Genomic DNA, 22,333 nt, shown 5'->3' on the forward strand with positions numbered 1-22,333 from the left:
CTAGAGACACCATCCCTGCCCATCCTAGCTAATAGCCATTGATGGACCTATCCTCCATGAATGTATCTAGTTCTTTTTTGAAGCCTGTTATAGTCTTGGCCTTCACAACATCCTCTGGCAAGGAGTTCCACAAGTTGACTACATGTTGTGTGAAGAAATACTTCCCTTTTGTGTGTTTTAAACCTGCTGCCTACTCATTTCATTTGGTGGCCCCTAGTTCTTGTGTTATGGGAAGGAGTAAATAACACTTCCTTATTTACTTTCTCCACACCAGTCATGATTTTATAGACCCCATCATATCCCCCCTTAGTCATCTCTTTTCCAAGCTGAAAAGCCCAACAGTCTCCCCACTTCCCTGGAGAGCTGGCCTGCTGGAACCCACTCCCAGCTGAGAGCCAGGGCGAGAAGCCTGGGCGGCTTCTCTCTCACCCCCCACTCCCACCCCACCCCCGTCCCCCGGCAGGAAACAGGTAGGCGGTTTCTCCAGGATCCCAGCAGGGAATGGGGAGCGAATGGGGGCGGAGTCCACCAGGAACCGAGAGCCTGTGGGGCAGACAGGGCTCTCCGCTCCCCACAGTGCCCCTCTTAGATCGGTGGAAGCACTTCTGTTGAGGACACACACCACCGACCCCAGGAGGGTAGTGTGGACGTGACTGCAGTGGCTGTAAGTCGACCTATATAGGTTGACTTAAGTTTCTAAGTGTAGACATGCCCTGGGTATTGTAGATCACCTAGTTAGGTGTCTGCTGAAAAATGCAAACAAGGTGTAACCAAGACAGAGTCTGCAGATAGCTGGGAAGAATAGCTCCGAGAAGCGCAAACAAGCCTTCCCCATCTCCACAAATTCTGAAGCCTAACAAGAACAGTGCAAAAATATCAGCACCACTAGCCATTCCACTATGGATTGCAGGAGAGCGGGAGCAGCGCATCTCAAGGGAATCGCCGTGTCTGGCATCTCACATGGGTGGGACATGGTTTGTGGGTGAAGCTTGGAAGAAGACACCTACTTTTTCTCCTATGGTTTGACCTCTGATGTACAGTGATAGGGGAACCTGTAGAAGCAAGTGGGAGAAGAGGAGCCCCAGGAAGCAGAGACCCATGTGGCTGCACGTGTTCACAGCTCGCACTATGATCCCGGGACCTGAAACCGTTTGAAGTGGCACTTTCCTTCAGAAACACCAGATAGTGACAAAAGTTTAAGCCAATCAGGAAGCGGGTGGGCAGAGGGAGAGTGGGGGGTTCCTTTCCTAGGGAAGGAGCCAGGCTGACCCATCCCATATGGTGACATTGTTACAAGTGCTGCCACATGGAAAAGCCCATTCCCTGTGCAGCTATTTCAAAAATGAACTGGTGCTGGGGGAAGGGATGGAGCTTGGAGATGGAACTCACAGGATATCAGATGATCCTGCGCTGTCAGCAGAGACCCCCACCCCTCCTGAGCAGCTGGCCATGTGCAAACAGATTTTAACCCAATACACAGATCTGCCTGCCACACAAGCCTCAAACATACTGGCCACTTGCCAGCAGCACTGGCTCCTTCCTGACGGCTCTGCATCTCCAGGGGAAGGGAAAGCCAGGGCATCAACGGGCTAAACAGGAAAACTCAGTCACTTAAAGGGATTCTGTCAACTTGCCAGGCAGGGGCCCTCCCGGCTCCAGTTTTAAAAATGAGCCAAAACACAAAAACAAGAGATGCAGAGTGTGCGAGAGAGAGAGACATGCAGAGTGTGCGTGTGTGAGCGAGTGAGTGTCAGCCAGTGTGAGAGAGACAGACATGCAGAGAAGTGAGTGTGCGCACACGCATGTGAGAATGTCAGTGAGAGAGCACGCGAGCGAGCGCGCACCATGCAGAGTATATGGGGAATGCCTCTGCAGCACTCGTGTTCCCGCTTGGTGTTTCTGTAGCTGCACTTGGGTAGGAAAAGCTGGGGCCTGTTTTCCACTAAAAAACACCAGTGTGGCCAGTTGGATACAGCTGCTCTGTGTGTACCTCATGCTGCTCCCACTTAAATGGAGAGAATCAGAACTAACTTCGTTGCCGTCCGTGAATCCACACCAACATCATGCTGGATTGACAAGAGAATCACATGCAGCCTGCGCCCTTGTGCACAAACATACCCGGGTCCCAGTACTCCCTACAGCAGTGGTCCTCAACGCAGTGCCCGCGGGCGCCATGGCGCCCACCGGGGCATCTATGTGCGTCCGCCTAGTGCCCAGCAGGGGAGAGAAGCCGGGGTCCCACGCCTGCTAGGGACAGAGTACTCTGGGGCTGCAGGCTGCAGGCGCCAGGGTTCTCTGTCCTCCCAGCTTCTCTCCGGCTTCTCTGCCCTGCCCAGAACTGGCACCAAAAAAACCCCAAACCAAACCAAACAATGCTCTGACTCTGCAGAACAGAGGGAATGCCGCCTCGTAGCACGTGCTGCCCCAGGCACGTGCTTGCTCCACTGGTGCCTGGAGCCGGCCCTGTATGTGAGTAACTGTTGGCGCCCACCACACTCTTCTGAAAACATGAATGTGCTACTGGCCACAGAAAGGTTGGGGACCATTGCCCTGCAGCGTTGGCCTGAATAGCACGGAGCAAAACCAGGCTAATTCCCATGCAGCCCCTACCCTCCACTGCAAAGCTGTGTGCTAATGCCAGGGAGCCTGGTGGGGGAGAGGCAGGGTCGGCTGACAGCTGCTTGCTGGGCAGTGTGTTCTCTCCAGTTGGCATACACTGTGCCAGCACAGCTGTAATGGGGCTCAGACATGGCAGAACAAGAGCAAAGGTGGCACTGACGGGGCCAGGGGCTCCCAAAGTGGTTCAGGGACCATTCAGGCAGATGCATGTGAGGTTACCCATGCGTTTTCTCATTCAATCCCCCTGGCATTGCCTGTAGCTTCTCCTCTAGAAGGGGGAAATGCAGCAGGCTTGCTGGTATATCAAAGCCCCTGAGTATCACAGGTAAATTTTTCCCTCCTGCACCTTTTAACATGGGAGAGAGGAATAAAGACCATTATGTCATTTCAGCTACTTCTCTTCAGTGCATTAGATGCCAATGCATTAATGCCTGACATGGCTTTTCCTTTCCACAGCCCTGGATCTGTGGTAGCAGGAAAGCATGAATGAAGCCTTGTCTGGGTGGTTTTATTCCCTTTACAAGGCTGGTAGACAATGAAACCCTAGTCTAGTGATGACAGAGGGCTTCCGATTGAAACATGTTCTGCTCACAGGGGGCTGATGAAAGCCTGTGTATTAGAAAATGCTACCACACTTGGCTAACAGACAATTCCCCAGTCTATGGCATGGAGCCACTCTCCAGTGACAGGAAGTAAAAGAGCAGAGGAACCAGGGAATATTTATCATGATGAGTGAAGCGTGGAGCTCCCCACAAACTCCCTGGGAAGCCCAAGTGTGCAGATCTCACGCCTTCCCAGGGCAGCTCCAGTTAATCCAGCTATTGCACTGATACGTAGAGGACAATCTACATGGGAGCTGATCCTGCAGCATAAAATCATAGAGTATCAGGGTTGGAAGAGACCTCAGGAGCTCATCTAGTCCAACTCCCTGCTCAAAGCAGGGCCAACCCCAACTGAATCATCCCAGCCAGGGCTTTGTCAAGCCGGGCCTTAAAAACCTCTAAGGAAGGAGATACCACCACCTCCCTATGTAACCCATTCCAGTACTTCACCACCCTCCTAGTGAAATAGTGTTTTCCACTATCCAACCTAGACCTCCCCCACTGCAACTTGAGACCATTGCTCCTTGTTCTGTCATTTGCTACCCCTGAGAACAGCCAAGCTCCATCCTCTTTGGAATGCATCCAATAGCAGCATCCCCTTTCCTTCTCTTTCACATACCCCACATCCCTGGTTGCCAGGGCAGCTATTCACTAGCCAAGAGAGCAGAGGATTGGTGTTTGGCCAACAGAGGGCAGTGTCATTTCAGTGGGGGGTGTTCCCATGCCACATCCATTTCGCTACCCCCAAGCTAAAGGATATAGAGTGCCAAGAGAAGCGCTCGTGCAAAGCCCCAACCTCAACTCGCAGCGTCCCCGAGACTCTCTAGCACAACGTGACAGGAGCGAGGGGAGCAACCTACTTTGATGTCCGGGAATTGGCCCAGGTAAGTGTCCATGGTGAGAAGCGCCTGATCCACGAGCTTCTGATGGAAATCCACCCAAAGCAGGTCATTGTTCTGGAAGACAAAAAGGAACGTCCGTGCTTATGAGCACAATCAGAACGCTTTACCTTTCTATTGCCAGTGATCGCCAATCTGTGAAGCCTCCCAGCATCCCAGAGATAGTTCTCCCATCTCTTTTGGAGAAACTGAAGCAGACATATCCCAGATCAAGAAGAACTCTGAGGCTCAAAAGCTTGGCTCTCTCACCAACAGAAGTTGGTCCAATAAAAGATATTATCTCACCCAGCTTGTCTCTCCAGTATCCCGGGACCGAAACGGCCACAACAATGCATATCCCAGGTCACACGGCAGATGCAGAAATGGAACCCACAAGTCCCGATTCTCCTAGTCCAACTGCTAGACCAGTGGTCCCTAATGGTCGATCGCGATCAACTGGTCTATCCTGGAGCCTCTAACAGTCGATCGCGATCTCTGGCCGCTAGAAGTCCGCTGGCGCAGTGAGGGGGCTACATCAGGTTGCCTGCCTGCCCTGGCCCCATGCCGCTCCCGGAAGCGGACGGCATGTCTCTGCAGCCCTTGCGGGGGAGGGTGAGTGGGTCTCCATGGGCTGCCCATGTCCACAGCCCCATCCTGCACCCAAACTACCTCCCAGACCCTGCACCCCAACCCTCTGCCCCAGCCCTGACCCCACACCCAAACTCCCTCCCAGAGCCTGCACCCTCTCCTGCACCCCAGCCCCCTCCTGCATCCACACTCCCCCCCAGAGCCTGCATCCCCTCCTGAACCCCAACCCCTCTGCCCCAGCCCTGAGCCCACACCCGAACCCCCTCCCAGAGCCTGCACCTCAACACCCTGCCCCAGTCCCCTCCTACACCCAAACTCCCTCCTAGAGCTTGCGTAATGCCGACAGCCCCCGGTCACCGACAGGCAGGATAGAACCTGGGACCTCAGGAGCTTAGTGCATGAGCCTCTCTCTCTACCGCAGCTGGCTGTTAGCTAAGGCTGTAGAGCAGACAGACAATCTCTTTCTGCACCCCAACCCCCTGCCCCAGGCTCAGCCTGGAGCCCCCTCCCACACTCCAAACCCCTCAGCCCCAGCCCAGAGCCTGCATCCCCTCCCTCATCCCAACCCCCTGCCTCAGCCTGGTGAAAGTGAGGAAGGGTGGGGGAAGAGCGAACCATGGAGAGAAGGGGGGATAGAGTGAGTGGGGCGGGGCTTTGGGAAAGGGGCGGGGCAGATTCTGGGTTGATCTTAAATTCAGAAAGTGGTTCTTCTGCATAAAAAGGTTGGAGACCACTGTGCTAGACCATACTCTCTGCTCGGTACCAAGGCCCAGTCTGTTCAATTTATCTGCCAGCCCATGCCTCCTGTGTGCGTGCCTTCCCCCAAACAGCTCCTTTCCTTTCCTAGGACCAGCTGTCCTGGGAGACTTTATGAGTAGTAATGAAGGGCTCGGAACGCCAAATGCTTCCAGCTGGCGTGCAGAGCTGAGACTCTCCACATTTGTGTGCGAGACTCAGGGCACCATAGGCTTGATCATGCTCCCTTTGAAGTCAATGGAAAAAAACTCCCGCTGACTTCAATGGACCATGGCCTAGATGCAGGCAGCACGTCCCATGCAACTGGAACAAAGCGGAGGAGCAGCTGGTTTTCTCCCCAAGCCAAAAGCTGCAGCTCACCTATCCTGTGAGAGCCAGAGGAGAAAGACCAAAGGAAGAGCATTCCCGCATCATCACCATTCACCACAGTTCAGCTTATTTGTTACATTGCAAACCGTGCGTACACTGAGTAATTTCAATAGAAGGTTTTTTTTTAAAGCTGTTGAAGATCTTCATCCCCAGACCAACCTGCCCACCGCCACCACAATCATTGTTTCACTATGTCCAAAGTACATGCCCCAAAACATCCACACCTTACACCTCCCTGTGGGTCTCCTGCTAGAGTGACTGCCCCTTGGCTCTAAGTCGCCGTGACCAGCCCCTAACACCTCTCTGTGGACACCCCAGGGGGAAAAAAAAATCTACTGGTGCAGAGAAGAGCCAGCCAGGAGCTCGTGATGAAGTGATCAGTAACGCATGGAACTTGGTTAGATAAACAGACCCAATAAAACCTGTCTCCTTGTATAACCCCTTTATTCATAACAGTGACATTCCCCTCTGCTTTGGCTCCACCCCCACATCATGCTGCCCTTCCCTTTCATATCCGCCCTCTCCTGTGTCCTAGACAGAGACTGCCCCTCCAGGCCTAAAACACTCCCCTTAGCCCACGCTCTCCTTCAAATCCCTGCTCGGCACACAACTCCACCAGGCAGCCTCTCAGCTTCAGTCCACCCCGTGACCCGTTCCTTTCAAAGCACCACTTTCAAATGAGCGAGCGCCGTAAGGAATCCTTCTCATGCCCATTCAGTGCCGGAGGTGTTGTCTGTTGTTCGTCTTCTTAGATTATAAGACGGGTGGGGGCAGGGACTTTGTTTCTAGCTATCTAGAGGTTATCACCAGAGTATCTGAGCACCTGCCATGTACAGTCAGTGGGGGACAAGCGACAGGAGGGAATATCTTTTATTGGACCAACGTCTGGCGGTGAAAGACAAGCCATCAAGGTACACAGAATTCAGGTCTGGGAAAGCTCAAAAGCTTGTCACACAACCAGACACTGGTCCAATAAACGACATCAACTGGTCTCTCTCTAATATCCTGGGTCCAACACGGCTACAACAACACTGCAAACAAGGTACGAACAACAGCAATCGCAAAGTCCCCAGGGGGCCTCACAGACCCTCTGGCACGTCTCCTGTTTTGGGGCTGGGGTAGGGTCTCTGCTGTAGAGTGCCGAGTTCACCATTAGCACCGAGCAGGTAGCTCGCAGCGACATTTCACAGGCAGCCAGCGTGAAGGGTTTGAAGCGTTAATATTCCATCTCGGGACAGCTGGAAACCATGCAAGCGGCTGTGCGTTGCTGGAGATAATCAACTAACCGAACCCTAGCGTGACTCTCAACACTGTTTCCCCAGGGAAAGAGACCGGACAGCCTGGCCAGGCTGGGACAAACAGGGCCAGTGCTGAGGGTTTACCTGGGGATGGCTAATTATCCACATTTTTGCAGGGCTGAGAGCACCAGTGCTTCCCCTGGTGCTGATGGGCGTACAGAGGATTCACCCAGTCCCCATCCATGACACATTTGGGCCAACGTTCTCTCCGAAGTGGCTCCTGATGGCCAAAGCTATTTTCTTCCTAGGATCATTGCTGCCGGACAGATGTCTCGCAGCAAGGGTCCCAAGCCGAGCGCAGGACGTAAGTGCACTGGTCCCACTAATCCGCTCTTCCCCGGGGGCCGGCCTCCCGCCCCGGCATGGAGTCTCACCTCGGCTATTTTGTTGGTATCGTCTCTCCCAGGCCATTCCGGTTCATACACTTCCTGCAAGCACTCAGTCAGCTTCTTGGAGGCCTCGTGCATTGCTAGGAGAGAAGAGAGGGCAGCGTCAGAAACCGAGGGACAGAGCTCCACCAGGGCACCAAGAGCCCCTCCCCATTGCTAGCAGGAACTCGACTGCGTGGAATGGATAACAGGGGCCTGATTCTAGTTTAAGGCAGGATATTTTCCAAGCATGATCCTTGCTAATACATCTGGGACTCACAATAAGATGGATGTAAAACAAAGGAGGTGAGGGGCTCAAGGATCTAGTCACCCAGACCACAGGACGTTCAGTGTTCATCCTCACCTAGCAGGATAGAGTAGGTGGCCACCTACAAATCTGCACCAAGCCCGCCTGGCAGCTAGGAGGAGAAAATAGCCTCCGCACCCCAATGTCTCCCACCAGAGCCACCTTGCAAGCCTGAGGAGCAAGAGATCTGAAACCAGAACTCCATCACCCTATTTGCACTGGGCAGGGAGAGCGATAGCCAGGAAAACCCTATTTGCAGTGCCTGCAGCTGGAAAAGTGACAGACCTCCAGTTGCACAGATGTTACCTTTTACAGAAGCCAGGTAAGTTCGGAGATCCTTCTGCAGCTTGGTGCCTTCTGTCTGCAAAGACAAGGAAAAGCCAGACAGTTATTGGTTTTTACTGAGGGAGATGGATTTGTGCAGGACTCATCTGCGCTATTAAAAAAAACCACACACCACACACCCAAAACTGCCCAATACACCTGACGACTGAGGAGCCGACACAGGACTAAGAAACTGTCTATGCAGGATGGAGCAAAGTGAACCAAGAAATCAAGGCAGATGAGGCTGTTTAGCCCAATAGGCCCTGATCCCCATAGGGTGTTTCTACACTGCATTCTAAGCCAGACTCTGTGGGACCTAGGCTTGCGGATTCAGTGTGTCCAACCCACGCTTGAGCGTCTACACTGCATTGTAAACCTGGGCTTACCATGGCCAGCCCCGGGTCTTACCGCTGTGCTGACATGTCCAGACCTTTTGACTCAGGTCCACACTGCAGAATTACAGGGTTTGGGCCGGAGTCATAGTGGGACTGAGGCTCTGACCCCCCACTCCTCCCAGCAGGGTCCTAGGACTTGGATCCTGAGTGCTTCCTGACCTGAGTCAGACTGATTGGTTTGTGGATGGAAAGGGGGCTTGGGCTCAAACGTGAGCCAGAACCCAGGGTTAGTGTGCAGTGTAGCCCTACCAACAGAGGGACAGATGCTCTAGAATCCCACAAAGGAGCCCAACATGTAGGTTTGAGGGGAGGTTATATGCTCCAATACAAGCAGTGATGTATTCTTGATTTATTTTGTACATTATTGTGAGCAGTTTCAGTCTGAACTTTCCTCTGGGATATTGGAAACACAAAACACACCAGCGCTGTGCCAATGTAGCGGCTAGAAAGGGACATGGAACTGTTCCACTTACTGTCCAAACTGAGTGAAGCTGCAGGAAGCAAACAATTAGCAGGAATGGTGAAAACCCAAATGCATTTTTCTTTTTAATGTCATTCAGTGGCCCCCATTGGATTTCACGGATTTGGAAGCCAATGGTTAATAAATAACAATTACTCTGGTTTCCTTTTTGGATTTCAGAGGCGATCAGACATCATGGTGATGCATACAGTACAAGAACCTCGATCAAAACGTCTTACATTGCAATCTCTCTCTCACACACACACACACACCCTTTGACCACTTTGGAAGCACTCGATACTGAATGATGCAAATGTTGCCTTTTATTGAACGCTTAAAATATACTGGGCCCAACTCACCCCTGCCTCGCAATGTGTCATCACTTACATCTGTGTAAAGGGAGGTGTAAACACACTACACCAAGCCAGAAAAGGAGAATTTTACATCCACTTTGTGCAGATGCAAACACCAGAGGGGGGAAGGCAGCGGAAAGGCAGGCGCAAGACAGCAGAGGCATAGAGGTGACATCAGACAGCGTATGGATTCTGTTTTCATTTGGATTTACGTTTCCATCCTCTGATGCTTTGCAGTAAAGTGAGCGTTGGCTCAGATGGCATCAGAAGTCTAAGGGTCTTCTGAGACACAAAGGCTGAAGAAGGGTTTGAGAGAGACAGATGTCCTAAGAGGGAAAAAACAGGTTTGGTTTCCCTATATTGAACACTTGCATTGGAGCTTTGCTAGCCATGGAAGCAGCTGTGAAACTTCACGAGGATGCTAGAGGGTGGCTGTTATGCCATGCACCAGCATCACACATTCTGTTACATTTCGTTTCCCTGTCATCCGTCCCAGCATTTTCTACATGGAGCCCCAGCACAATGCCTCTTGACAGGTTGATGAGGGAGCTCGCAGGCACGCTCTGACAGCTTTAAACTTAGTACCTTTGTGGAAGCAGCTGTTTCCTATCACCCGCCACTCTTCAGGCGCCTGCCTCTTGCCCGCAGCGCGCCTTCCCTAAAACAGAGCTCATGCCAACGTCTCTGGTGTTCCAAACACTGCTGCACGCACTGAGCTGAGATCCAGCAGGTCCCCTCCAGAATACTCTCTGCCAGCGGTTGATGTGGCAAAGTTCAGTGTGTCTGTGCTAAATTCAGAGGGCCTGGGGAGAAGGAACAGTGACCACATGTGCTGCAAGAATAGGGGAACTGCGGGATGGGAGGGTCCCAGCAACTGGGCTCCAGCCCAAGCAGTGAAACCTCCCCCCTCAACCCGAGCCCGAGTTGGCTGGAGCGGGCCAGCCGCAGGCGTCTAGTTCCTGTGAAAACAACCTAAGGGTATGTCTACACCGCAACTGGGAGGTCTGATTGCAGCAGGTGCAGCCATACCTGAACTTGCTTTCATCTAGCTAGATTCCAGCTGGCTCACATAACTACAGCAGCGAAGTGGTGGCAGCACACACTAGCCACTCGAGTACATACCAGGGTCCCAGGCGGTCGGGGCCCGTCCTGCCGCAGCTTCACTGCTACTATAATTCAAGCCAGCTTTGATCTCGTGTACAGCAGTCACACCTCTTGGTTGCTGAGCAGACCTCTCGAGTTACAGCCTGACAATGCCAAGGGAAGCTGGCAGGTGGGGCAGGGAGATGGGCCATAAAAGGCTATCACACAAAAACAACCTCTAGGGCAGCGTTTTTCAAACGCGGCCACCAGGAGCTTTTCCTGTGGCCACAGCCTGGCGGAGGGGATGACACAAAGCAGTGGTCCCTCCCAAAGGGCCACCAGCAGCCCTGCCCCCCTCTGGAGCCACAAACACAGGAGGAGCAGACAGCCAATGAGTTCCCCACCTTCCCGGGGGCAGGGAGGCTCAGGCTTCAGCCCTGGGGTGGCAGGCGGCTGGCCCTGCTTGTGGGGCTTTGGGCTCCAGCCCTGCACCCCGACCACCGTACAAGCCCTCAGCTCACACACACCCCCACATCCCCCCACTACCCTGACCCCCTGCTGTCTCCCTACCCACCTCCCCATCCAGAGCTTAATTTGTCCTCTGGCTCACAGAATAAGTCTGCTGTGAAAATTGATATTTGTATGCCTGTTAATACCACTTTTCACAGCCTCCCTGCTAGCTAGTAAGCCTGCTGCAAAGTGACATTAACAAGCATACAAATATTACTTTTTTCAGCTACAGACTTACTAGAGAAGCAAAAGAAAAAACAGACAAGAATGTGCAAAGCACCTTATTTGTGTTTCTAGTCTGTTTAGGTCCAGTAAAGAAGAGAGACAACTGTACATTATTATTATTGAATCTGCAAAAAAAATCTTTACATAAATAAATTGCAATGATTTGGACATGTATCTGTGCATATTTATTTTCTTTTCCTAAAGTATTTTAGGAAAAATTGTCAGAGCGACCACCAGCAAGACTTGGTGGCCGCACTCTGAGGCCACCAAAAAAAATGTGTTGTGAGGACCCCTGCTCTAGGGCTTTCATTCTGTGGAACCAGTGATTCTAGGCTTGAGGAAGGTTTGGGGGAGGAAGGAAGGAGGGATCCTTGATAACCACATTTTCCAAAGTAACCTCCAATTTTGGGTACCCCCATTTTTGTGGTGTCCAACGTCAGGCCTCATGAACTAGCACGCAGGGAACATCCTCCAGATAACTCTCCTCCTGCACACATGGCAAAAGTTGGTGAACTAAAAATGGAGGCTTCCAGACTTAGAAGCCACTGCTGTTTTAATCTAGGTGGAATAAACGGGCCCAAAGAGTTAAAAAGGTGTTACCATGACGCTGCCGCTATCCAGCACTGAAACAGTGTTAAACAAGACTCAAGGTTTGGTGTACCAAGACCTCAGCTTGCTTAATACCATGGCAACCACATGATTAAAAACTTTTTGACCTTGTATTAAAGATACCAAAAAGAAGGAAACAGTGAAAGCATTTCCTATGTAAAGCGTTAAGGAAGGCTTCCATTTTAACAACCTCTCTTGTTCTCTTTCCCTTTAGCTGTAGACAGTTTTTAATAAAGAAAAACCCCGTTTGACAGGCTCTTTGATGGTAATAAGGATGGCAATACCTGTCCTTTTGGGGAAACGAAAAGGGGTTAATCGAGATGGGCTGGAGCTGTTAAAGTCCGATCCCGCTTTTAGAAGACCAAAAAGGGACAAACACCCACAGAAAAGGAGAGAAAAGAACAGAAAATGCAGCTTCTGTCTCTGGCATTGACTTTAGCTGCACAGGACACGTTCTTGCTGGGTGGGACACAGCCTGGCAACCTTGCCACTCTGGGACCTGGGGCTGTTGTGCTTTAAGGCTTTGCTGCCTTGCTTTTCACAGGCTTGCCCTCTGCTCTGGTCACCAGCAGCGCCGTGGCCAGGCCCAGGCCCAATCCCATCCCCACCCCTGCCCAAACTGGTGGATGGTGCATCATATTGGGTGATGGTTCTCATTCTTCTAAATAATAATTTTCTAACAAAAAACAACACACATCAACAAAGTCACAACAAACAATTGCTTGGCAGTTGGGTTAATGAATGGTGTTCTATGTGTTTGTGTCTGTGTTCTGTATACACACACCTGATACACACACCACATGACACACACAGGAGAGTGAGAGGAGCAGGAGAGAGGTATTTAGGCACCATTAAAGGCCTTAATTCTCTGAATTCCATGGCCTTAGACATGGCTTCTGGCTGCTGCTGCTTCTGCTCTGGGGGTGGAAGTCTTGTGGTAAAAAATGGAAAATGTCTGTCATACATATACATTAATCATACACTTGTGATTGTGATCTAATTGGCTTGGTTGGGTTTGCAGAGCTACTCCTCCTTCCCTTCCTTTTTTCCTTTGTCATGTTTGCACACACATTGCAAGCATATCCCCATTAAAATGTACAAATTCAAAGGACATCGCCAAGTGACAAAGTACTGATTTGCTGATGAAACGGCAATCAACTGAGTGCCGTAGAATGTGTCATGTGCGTCTGCAACAGGGAAGTCAGTTGGTCTTTGGAACTGGGTGAGCAGAGGCACACCCTTCTCCCTCCCTTGATGTGAACCCTGTTAAAGGGCCATCTCTATATAATAGAGATTTGAGACATTCTCCAAGAGTTAGGTGCTGGGTAGCCAGGGCAACACCAAGCAATTAGCAAGTGGCTAGAGCAGCTGGAGAGGAACACTCACCATTAATTAACTAGCTCATCATTAATTACATGGCCTTCCAGCAAAGATCATATGCAGTACCTGTCTCTTGCCCGGTGAAGTCTCCTGCCTCCCAGTGACAACCTGAACTTGCAGGGGGTTGACTATGATTTCTTCCTATGTCCTAAGTCTGCGGAAATCAATGGTATGTTTCAAAATTTTAAGGTGAAAATATCCTGGGGAAGGAAAAGGACACATGAGGGGGAGGGGTGACAACAGTCTCATATCCCAGCTGGTGACTGGGATTTAACCAAAGCAGATGGAGGTGGAGATGTCAGTTGGGTTCCTTTCCCTGGCCTGTTCTGGTCAGGACATCTCTCTGGATTAGGATGGCAAAGGCCCAACACTGGGTCCAAGAGATGGTGGGGAAGGCGGCCATGACGGTAAGCTCGCAGCTGCTGTTGTTGGCAGACAGCTTCCTCTTCTTTTAGTCAGCCACTGTTGCGTTCGCCTCCCAAATTTTCCCCTCACACGTCTTTTCTTTTAAGCACCCCAAAAAGGCAGTGGTGGATGGAACAGTCCATGCCCTCAATATTTTGTTCACCAGTTAAGCCCAATTTCCAACACACCGGTTTTGGTCCATTGATTTCCGGTCCCACAGTTCTCTTGTTTAGCTGGCATGATCTTAACACAGTCCTTGAATTACATCAAGAGGCCTTTTTGGTTGAACTGATTCAGTCCGTCTCCCTTTCGTACCTTTCCCCACCACAATTTGTTGTGATAGGTCAGGACAACGTTTTGTGAACTTTCACCTTTGTTTTTTTTAAACAATTGAGCTCACAACACGGGGAAATGTGTAGGCCCAGTTATTACAACACAACTTGTGAAAAACTGACCATACATGACCAGGCCCTACCAGATCTACAAATGGCAGGGTACATTTCCATCAGATGCTGGTCTCATCAGCCAGTCCCGAAATAACACAAGAACGTCCAGCTGCACAGGAACACTCCGGGGAGTTGTCTGGCAGCAAATGTATAAACAGATGAAAGGAGATTCTTTTAGATATAGTGCCTAGTAGATCGGCCATGGGACACCATTCAGATGCACTGTGTAAATCCTGGTGAATGAGACTATAAACATCACACACACACACACACACACAAAAGTGGTAGCAGAAAAACACCACCATCCCCTTTCATTCTCCAACCATCGCCAGTGCCTGATGTTTCAGAACAAGACAACCCCTCACCATAACATGCACTTCTATCTAGAATATTTTACGCAGCGTTCAGCTCTGTATCCAGTTCCCTGAATGTTCCTAAACTCCAGGGTTGTTGGGATCTGGAGATCTGATGCAGGCCCGTGCCTAGCATTTCCTTTATTTGTTCCATGTTAGCCATTGATTCCATGAAGAGGTTATTTTGCATTTAAGAGCAGCTCTCTCACACACATAAGAAAGCTGGCGGGTTTTATTTTTAGCATTAACGCTTTCCCAAGAACCTTTAGCAACTGGGTTTTCTATGTACACCCACCATCTGCTTTTGCAAATTGCCGGTAATGGCTTCACTGGCAAAGCCTTTACTTATCTCCAGCCATGACAGTGCACAAGCAGCTTTCAAGAAGCAGTCAGGCACTGTCAAGGACTCTACATAGAAGAATCAATGCCCTGTAAGTGGCCACTTACAAGATGTTCCATAAAGTCCTGGGGGCAGAGTAGGTTTCTGACACAGTCAGGCCACTGCAGAATTAGAGAGAGACCAATAGAGCCCTGTAATACAGGACGTAAACCCTTTTCTCAGCATTATTGTTTTGTCTAAGGGGAAGAAGGTTGTATCTTTTTAGGCTGACCAGAAAAAAAATGTGGTTGCACAATATTCTTTAAAATGATCACAAATGTAGAAGGATTCAATGAAATATCTATTAAAATCCACAAATGCCAAGAAAACCAAGCTAAGGTGGAAGATCAGCACTGACTCTGGGTCAGCGGTGGGAGTAGATAACATTCTGGCATCGGCAGGATGTCCATCCGGAAAGCTCAAGGCATCTTTCCTTAACTGTGTCTGAAAAAAACTGCCAGCCTATGAGCTTGGCACACACAAAAGACAGCATGCTCCCCAGTTCAGCACGGCGCAGTGAAGGAGGCTCACTGAAAATCTGGTCGTGAAAGTCATTGCTCATTGGATTTTGACATTGGCACTTCTGCGTTTGGTAAGAGGCTCCCAGCTCCCGTGTCTGTGAATGTATGGGCAACTAAATCCCATACTTCCCCCTAGGCGCGGATTAGCAGCCACTGGGCTGATGGGGCTCCAGTCAATTGGGGGGGCCTAGAAAAATGGGTGCCCCTGTCCCCTGACAGGAGCACTGGGCAGGGCAGGGGAAGCCACTGTGCCCTGAACCTGCTCCCTGGCAGGAGCACCAGGTGACAGGGGAAACCCCAGTGCCCAGACCCCTGCTGCAGCCTGGGGACTGGAGGAGCTCTAGCTCCTTGCCATGGCCTCAGGGCCGGGGGAGCCCTCAGTCCCGTCCCCACCCTCCATGGCCTTGCAGCCAAGTGGGGGGGCAGAAAGGAGCAGGACCGCAGTAGGGGGTGGAATGAGGTGGACCATGGGTGGAATGGGGCAGGGCAGAACGGGATGGGTGCATGGGCGGGGCCATAGGCAGAACTGGGGCGGGACTGCAGGCAGAAGGAGTTGTGAGGGGCCAACTACTTGCTCTGGCCCAGGGCCCCACAAAACCTTCATCCACCCCAAGAACTAGGAAACAGCGCTGCTGAAAGCAATCAATCAGATTCTTTGCTCTGCACAAGGGGCATCCACACTGACTGGTGCATGCCAGGGAGGGGCGGTGGGGAGTGGTGCCGATGTCAGCCCTGATGGAACGAGTCTAGAAAGGCCCAGCCTTCGCCAGGAACAGTTGCAGCTCCCGGCTATCACGTGAGAGCAAGAGAGACGGGAGCCCTTATCACAAACATGTGCAGGCCAGCCCAGCAGTTCCACATGAGTGACAGACACCAGGGTATCAAAACACAGCAACTCCGCCAGCCAGGAGCAGGTAGCATTGCCATGTGCCAAGCCTGGATTCCACACCAAGCCTTCAACTCTCCTCCCTCCCAGGCCAGCGACATTCAGAGGCTTCGGGTGAGCAACATGGGTCCAACCTCTCGAGTCCAGGGTCCCCTTTCACTCTTTCCTGCATGCCCCCTGTTCCCAGTTCTGGGCGACATGCATTGGGTGGCTGGGAACTATGGTGGTGGCTGTATACAAATGACATTTGGGCAAGGCAGCCAGGTGGGGAGAGGTGGGGGGAAGAGGGACATTCCAAGGATCCAGGCAGGAGGTTAACAGCCAAATTTAGCCCGTCACAAGGATTAGACTAACAGCCCAGTTGTGATGCCTCGTCAAGTCCTACGAGACCTAGCGTGTGGGGCCATCTATAGCTCTGCAGATGCAAGGCCATGTTCAGCTCCTGTGTCACGTAGCGAAGTCCACTTGTCTAAGCAGAGAGCTCCTACCATTCACAGACTGCAAAGAGAGATTCTTGCATTGCTTTGAATGGACACAGGGCGGTTTATACAGCAGGGGATCCCCCCCCTCCCCACACCCACCCACCACTTGGAGAAACCACAGGATGCCTTGGGGGGGAAGGAGAGAGCTAACTTTATCTCTGTCCTAGAACTTAACATAAGAACATAAGAACGGCCACACTGGGTCAGACCAAAGGTCCATCCAGCCCAGTATCCTGTCCGCCGACAGCGGCCAATGCCAGGTGTCCCAGAGGGAGTGAACCTAACTGGCAAAGATCAAGTGATCTCTCTCCTGCCATCCATCTCCACCCTCTGACAAACAGAGGCTAGAGACACCATTCCTTACCCAGCCTGGCCTATATTCACAAATAGCCCATACCCAGAAACACCCATCGAGACGACTCAATCCAGGGCCACAGAGCCTGGGGCCCCTCTGACTGAGATAGCAGACAAGGATCAGGGCCATCTGCTCATCTGCAGTTTCCCTCCCCTCCTGCTTCAATAGCCCTCTGGATGCACCCCAGTCAATTCCAGCCCAATGAAATGCTAAACTGGATACAAATTTTCAGCCCCTTGCTGCAAGAGATCAAGGCCCAGACCCAAAAAAGGTATTTAAGTGCCTAAATCCCACTGGCTCTAAAGTCAATGGGAGTTAGGCACCTAAACATTTCTGAGGGTCTGAGCCCAACTTTTCTTAAAGCTTTAGTTTTGACCTAAGGTGCCTTCTTTGGCATTGTCTACATGGAGAAATTGTCCCCACTGCAGAATAAGTGATTGCACACCCGAGGTAGATCCTCTATTCAGTCACTTTATTCTGGAATGATTAGTGCAGTTTGCGAGCACACTAATCATTCTGGAATAGAACGTTCACACATGGAGCTATTCCAGAAATGCTTATTCCACAGCAGCTATTCTGGTCAATTTCCCCGCATAGACAAGCCCTTTATAAGGAAGTCCACAGAAATCTCATCTATATATAGAGCTCTTTTTCCAACATATCTGAGCCAACATCATAATAATTATCCCTGGCATTTTCAGAATGCTGCACAATCAAACTAATCCAGGTTTAATGACACTCCCTGCAAAACAGGCACCATCCCTTTTTTACACATAGGGAAACTGAGAGGCAAAGAGAGGACAAGCAACGGGTATAGAGCAGCTCCCAGTCCTACGATCAACTAACTGAGTGGCATAGTTCCTCCTTCCTTGTCCTGTCCCCTGAGAACAGAGAGGGCAGTATGAAACTGACCACCACAACATTCAGGATAACACAAAAATGAAATGCTTCTTCACACCTCATTTTGATGCACTGTGGAACTCTCTGCTGCAGGAGGGTGGCTAGATTTAATGGGGGGGTTGGGGGGGGCAGGAAGCTGTTTGTTTCCTTTTAAAAAGGGTCATATAATTCCGTGGCCGCTGATGGCTAGTCAAGCAACAAATATTAAGTGCAAATTGCGTTTCATGATACCACATCAGCTGCGAGAAACACTTCTCCCCCACGTATAACACTGCACAATCACCAAGACCAGCAACGGGGGGGTTTGCACTTCCTTTTGAAGCACCAGTTACCACTGCTGCCCGAGGCAGGACAGAGGCCTTGAGGGTTCCATAGGTGAGTCTCTGGAGTAGGTCTTTCTACTACTAACATCTGTGGTTCTGGGACTTTGGGGGACAGGCCACAGAAAGGCAATGGAACAGGCGCTGAGCCGTACCGGCACAGACTGGGTTCTCTGGGACGTATGGATGCAGTAGCAGGAGGGGAAAGGGTGCCTGTGGAAACGGACTCTGTATGCATGAATAAGGGAGAGGGAGCTGGAAGAGTGGTAGGGAAATTCTATGGACGGAGAGGAGGAACGGAGCCAGGCAGAGAGACTGATTGGTGGGAGGGGACCGGGAGGTTGGTCAGGAGAGAGCTGAGAGATATTAAAACCAGTATCTATCCTTTAATACCCAGTATAAATTAAAGAGTTTCTGTTGCATGTGCAACTCCCACCACCTGGGGACTCGCCCCATCCCTCAGTCTAGCTCCGAATGCCTTAAACAAGGGCTCTCGAGAAATCTTCCAGCATTCAGGTTTGCCTTCCTATGCCGAGGTCTCCACGACCCTCTCTCTACCACAGTTATCGTCCTGTCCTCTCATTCCTGTGTGGGATCACGCTTAGCTATTTCATCCTTTCCTCACAAGTCACTCCCTCTGGCCCACTCGTCCTTTAGCTTCTCTTTTCCAAAATCTCTCCCATTAGCTACAGTTTCCAGTCTAAGTGGCAACGCGCTCTAGATAGAGAATATGATGTGACAGCTCTGTATAAAAAGCCTACAAATCAATGGGTTTTCTTGCCATCCTGCAAACATACATTTATTTTGTGCTGTGTTTGCACAATGGTGTCTTAGTCCAGGACTAGAACTCCTAGGCGCTACAGTAATAGAAATACATTTTGTTAAAATGCAGCAGTGAAACATTTTACCAGACACACAGGATTGGCTGGACTTAGCAAACAGATACAAAAAGGGAAATAACGCTGTGGGTGTTAGCAGTGTATTTCCTTTCACTATTTATGCAGTTTGTTTACTTTTTTGCATTTCACTCAGCTGAGGAAAGGGAAGGTACATTGGCTAATGTTATGTTTAGTTTGTCACAGTTTCATTTCCTGGTTCTCTGGCACAAGCACAATGCAGCTGGTGGGCAGAGTTTCCCGCACTGCCAGAGGAATGCCTGTAGTAAACCGCTGTTGTTAAACTGAGTTTATAAGAGGAGGGGGAGATATGGAAATCTTGCTACTCAGATTAGATATTATTAAATCTAAATTTTGGACTAGCGTGATCTGGCATGTATGCACAGGAGGGGGCTTACAGGTGGGTGGGTAACTTCTGTGTGACTATGGCTTCATTTGTAAGTGCCTTAATTGCATGTTCATTTCCAAAAGCCCCCTGCAGCGCTAGGGCCCAGTGTGTAATTACATATCACCAATTCACTTACCAGCTGTTTGTTGAAGTTCTGCACACACTGCTCAAACTGCTCGTCTTTTGTTTCGTCCGCTTTGCCGAGCTTCTGTAAGACCTGCAGGCGGGGAACAGAAGAGGAGGCTTTAACCCGGAGGTCACAAGGCTGACACAAAACTGTATGAGGCAGGAGCAGACTGTGGCAGCTTCTTGGCACATCAGACAGGAAAAGGGAAGCCTCTCCCGCGCTGCGCTCAGCACGTCTGAGATGCTTCACGAGTGGACAAAGGGTGCGGAGCTGAGTCAGCGTGAGCTCATGCCTGCTCAGCCCTGCTGGGAACGCTACTTCAGCGATCAGAGCCCGGCCTCCACCCAGGGTGAGGGCGAATGAGGCAATAGCAGTGGGATGGATGCTGCCTGGTTTTGTTTATGAGGCCAGCAAAGGAAGGACCCTGCTGCCTCACACCTTGTGCCGAATGGGTGCAACATACTAACTCCGGTGTCTGTGAGCGGGGAATCCGGAGCGTGCAGCATTTTACACCCGCTTTCATAGAATCTCAGGGTTGGAAGGGACCTCAGGAGGTATCTAGTCCAACCCCCTGCTCAAAGCAGGACTAAACCCAACTGAATCATCCCAGCCAGGGCTTCATCAAGCCTGACCTTAAAAATCTCTAAGGAAGGAGATTCCACCACCTCCCTGGGTAACCCATTCCAGTACTTCACCACCCTCCTAGAGAAAAGGTTTTTCCTAATATCCAAACTAAACCTCCCCCACTGCAATTTGAGACCATTGCTCCTTGTTCTGTCATCTGGTACCACTGAGAACAGTCTAGATCCATCCTCTTTGGAACCCCCTTTCAGGTAGTTGAAAGCAGCTATCAAATCCCCCCTCTTTCTTCTCTTCTGCAGACTAAACAAGCCCAGTTCCCTCAGCCTCTCCTCATGAGTCATGTGCTCCAGCCCCCTAATCATTTTTGCTGCCCTCCGCTGGATTCTTTCCAATTTTTCCACATCCTTCTTGTAGTGTGGGGTCCAAAACTGGACAGAATACTCCAGATGAGGCCTCACCAATGTCAAATAGAGGGGAAATGATCACATCCCTCAATCTGCTGGCAATGCCCCTACTTATACAGCCCAAAATGCCGTTAGCTTTCTTGGCAACAAGGGCACACTGTTGACTCATATCCAGTTTCTCGTGCACTGTAACTCCTGGGTCGTTTTCTGCAGTCCCTAGTCTGTAGCAGTGCATGGGATTGTTCCATCCTAAGTGCAGGACTCTGCACTTGTCCTTGTTGAACTTCAGATTTCTTTTGGCCCAATCCTCTAATTTGTCTAGGTCCCTCTGTATCCTATCCCTACCCTCCAGTGTATCTACCACTCCTCCCCAGTTAAGTGTCATCTGCAAACTTGCTGAGGGTGCAGTCCATGCCATGCTCCAGATCATTAATGAACAAGCACAAGCATAATTGCACGGGGTACCAAGCGGCACAGAATCAGGTTCAGTCAGGAGATCATTTTTTTTCCCTCCCAGGATTGCTGGACCCTCCAGCCCACGAGAGGGAAGGCAAATGAGGGTATATAAGGAAGACACAAAGGGTATGGAGGAAAGGGAACACCACCTTCCCTCCATTCCCTCTTCTCACACAAACACACACCAGGTTTGGGGTACCTGGTCGCTAAGGGGTAAAAGGGCCCTGATCCAATGCTATTCAATTCCAGCTGGTGCCAGAGGAGGGCAAGGGACCATGCACCCATCTATCTCCCCACACCCAATAACCACATCGCCCAGCTAGTCTCCTCTCCACAGCGAGAGCTCTTTGCACAACACAGCTGGGCCCCGGCCAAGTAAACCCTTATCAGGGCACTTCCCCTATCAGAAGTTCCCCTTCAACACACTCTCTCCAGAGTGCTTGATCACTCGCTGGCCAGGGAGACCCACAGCGATAGGGCCTGTCAGGGGCAGCGCGATGGATTCCAGCTGTAGAGGAGATCAGGACTGACTCACCCTGCCTTGGGCAATTCCAGTCCTGGAGCCGCAGGGATGCTGGGGAGGATCTCGGGGGAGGACGTTGATGGAGCGGGGGAGAAGGCCCGCTATGCATGAAAGGGCACATGGTATTCCCAGCCAGCCAGCTGGTGGATTCAGAAGCATGGGCTGGTCACGAATACAACACATATGTATGTGCACACACAGAGGGTTACATGCACACGCCGAGCGTTACACACACAGAGATTACACTTGAAGTAGAAAATGCAGCCTAACGAACACTAATTCTGCACCCCGAAACCTCTCCTATCAGCAGCATAAATCCAAAAGCACGAGTGTGGGGGGTGGGGGAGAGGTACACAGCATGGCCCTAAGGCTGTAATTAAGGATATCAAGCTATTCTGGTTCACTTGAGAAGCTCCCCACCACTACCACTTAAGCAGGGAGAGAGCCCCCCAGTTAGGGTTGCCAGATTTCTAATCGCACAAAACCGAACACTCCTGCCCTTGCCCCGCCCCTTCTCAAAGGCCCCGCCCCCACTCCACCCTCACTTCCGCCATCGTTCGCTCTCCCCCACCTTCACTGACTTTCACTGGGCTGGGACAGGGGGTCGGGGTGCGGGAGGGGATGATGGCTCCAGCTGGGGGTGCAGGCTCTGAGGTGGGGCCGGGGATGAGGGGTTCAGGGTGCAGGAGGGGGCTCAGGGCTGGGGCAGGAGGTTGGGGTGGAGGAGGGAATGTGGGGTGCAGGCTGCAGGAGGGGGGCCAGGGGTGCGGGCTCTGGGAGGGAGTT

The 22,333-nt window shown here is 51.1% G+C and overlaps 1 protein-coding gene across 7 annotated transcripts in view; it reads right to left on the reverse strand.

Annotated features, from left to right (window-relative positions):
- Positions 1-22,333, reverse strand: part of BIN1 (bridging integrator 1) — a 154,644-nt gene that overhangs the window by 62,250 nt on the left and 70,061 nt on the right. For all 7 annotated transcript variants that reach the window (XM_039495961.1, XM_039495963.1, XM_039495964.1 and 4 more), the window contains exons 2-5: positions 19,592-19,672; positions 8,092-8,146; positions 7,485-7,579; positions 4,082-4,177 (exon numbers count right to left, since the gene is read on the reverse strand). In XM_039495961.1, the coding sequence (XP_039351895.1) occupies positions 4,082-4,177; positions 7,485-7,579; positions 8,092-8,146; positions 19,592-19,672 (327 nt within the window). The remainder of the gene's footprint in view (positions 1-4,081; positions 4,178-7,484; positions 7,580-8,091; positions 8,147-19,591; positions 19,673-22,333) is intronic.

The sequence above is a fragment of the Mauremys reevesii genome, linkage group 11 (genome assembly GCF_016161935.1).
Source record: "Mauremys reevesii isolate NIE-2019 linkage group 11, ASM1616193v1, whole genome shotgun sequence".
Taxonomy (NCBI): domain Eukaryota; kingdom Metazoa; phylum Chordata; order Testudines; family Geoemydidae; genus Mauremys; species Mauremys reevesii.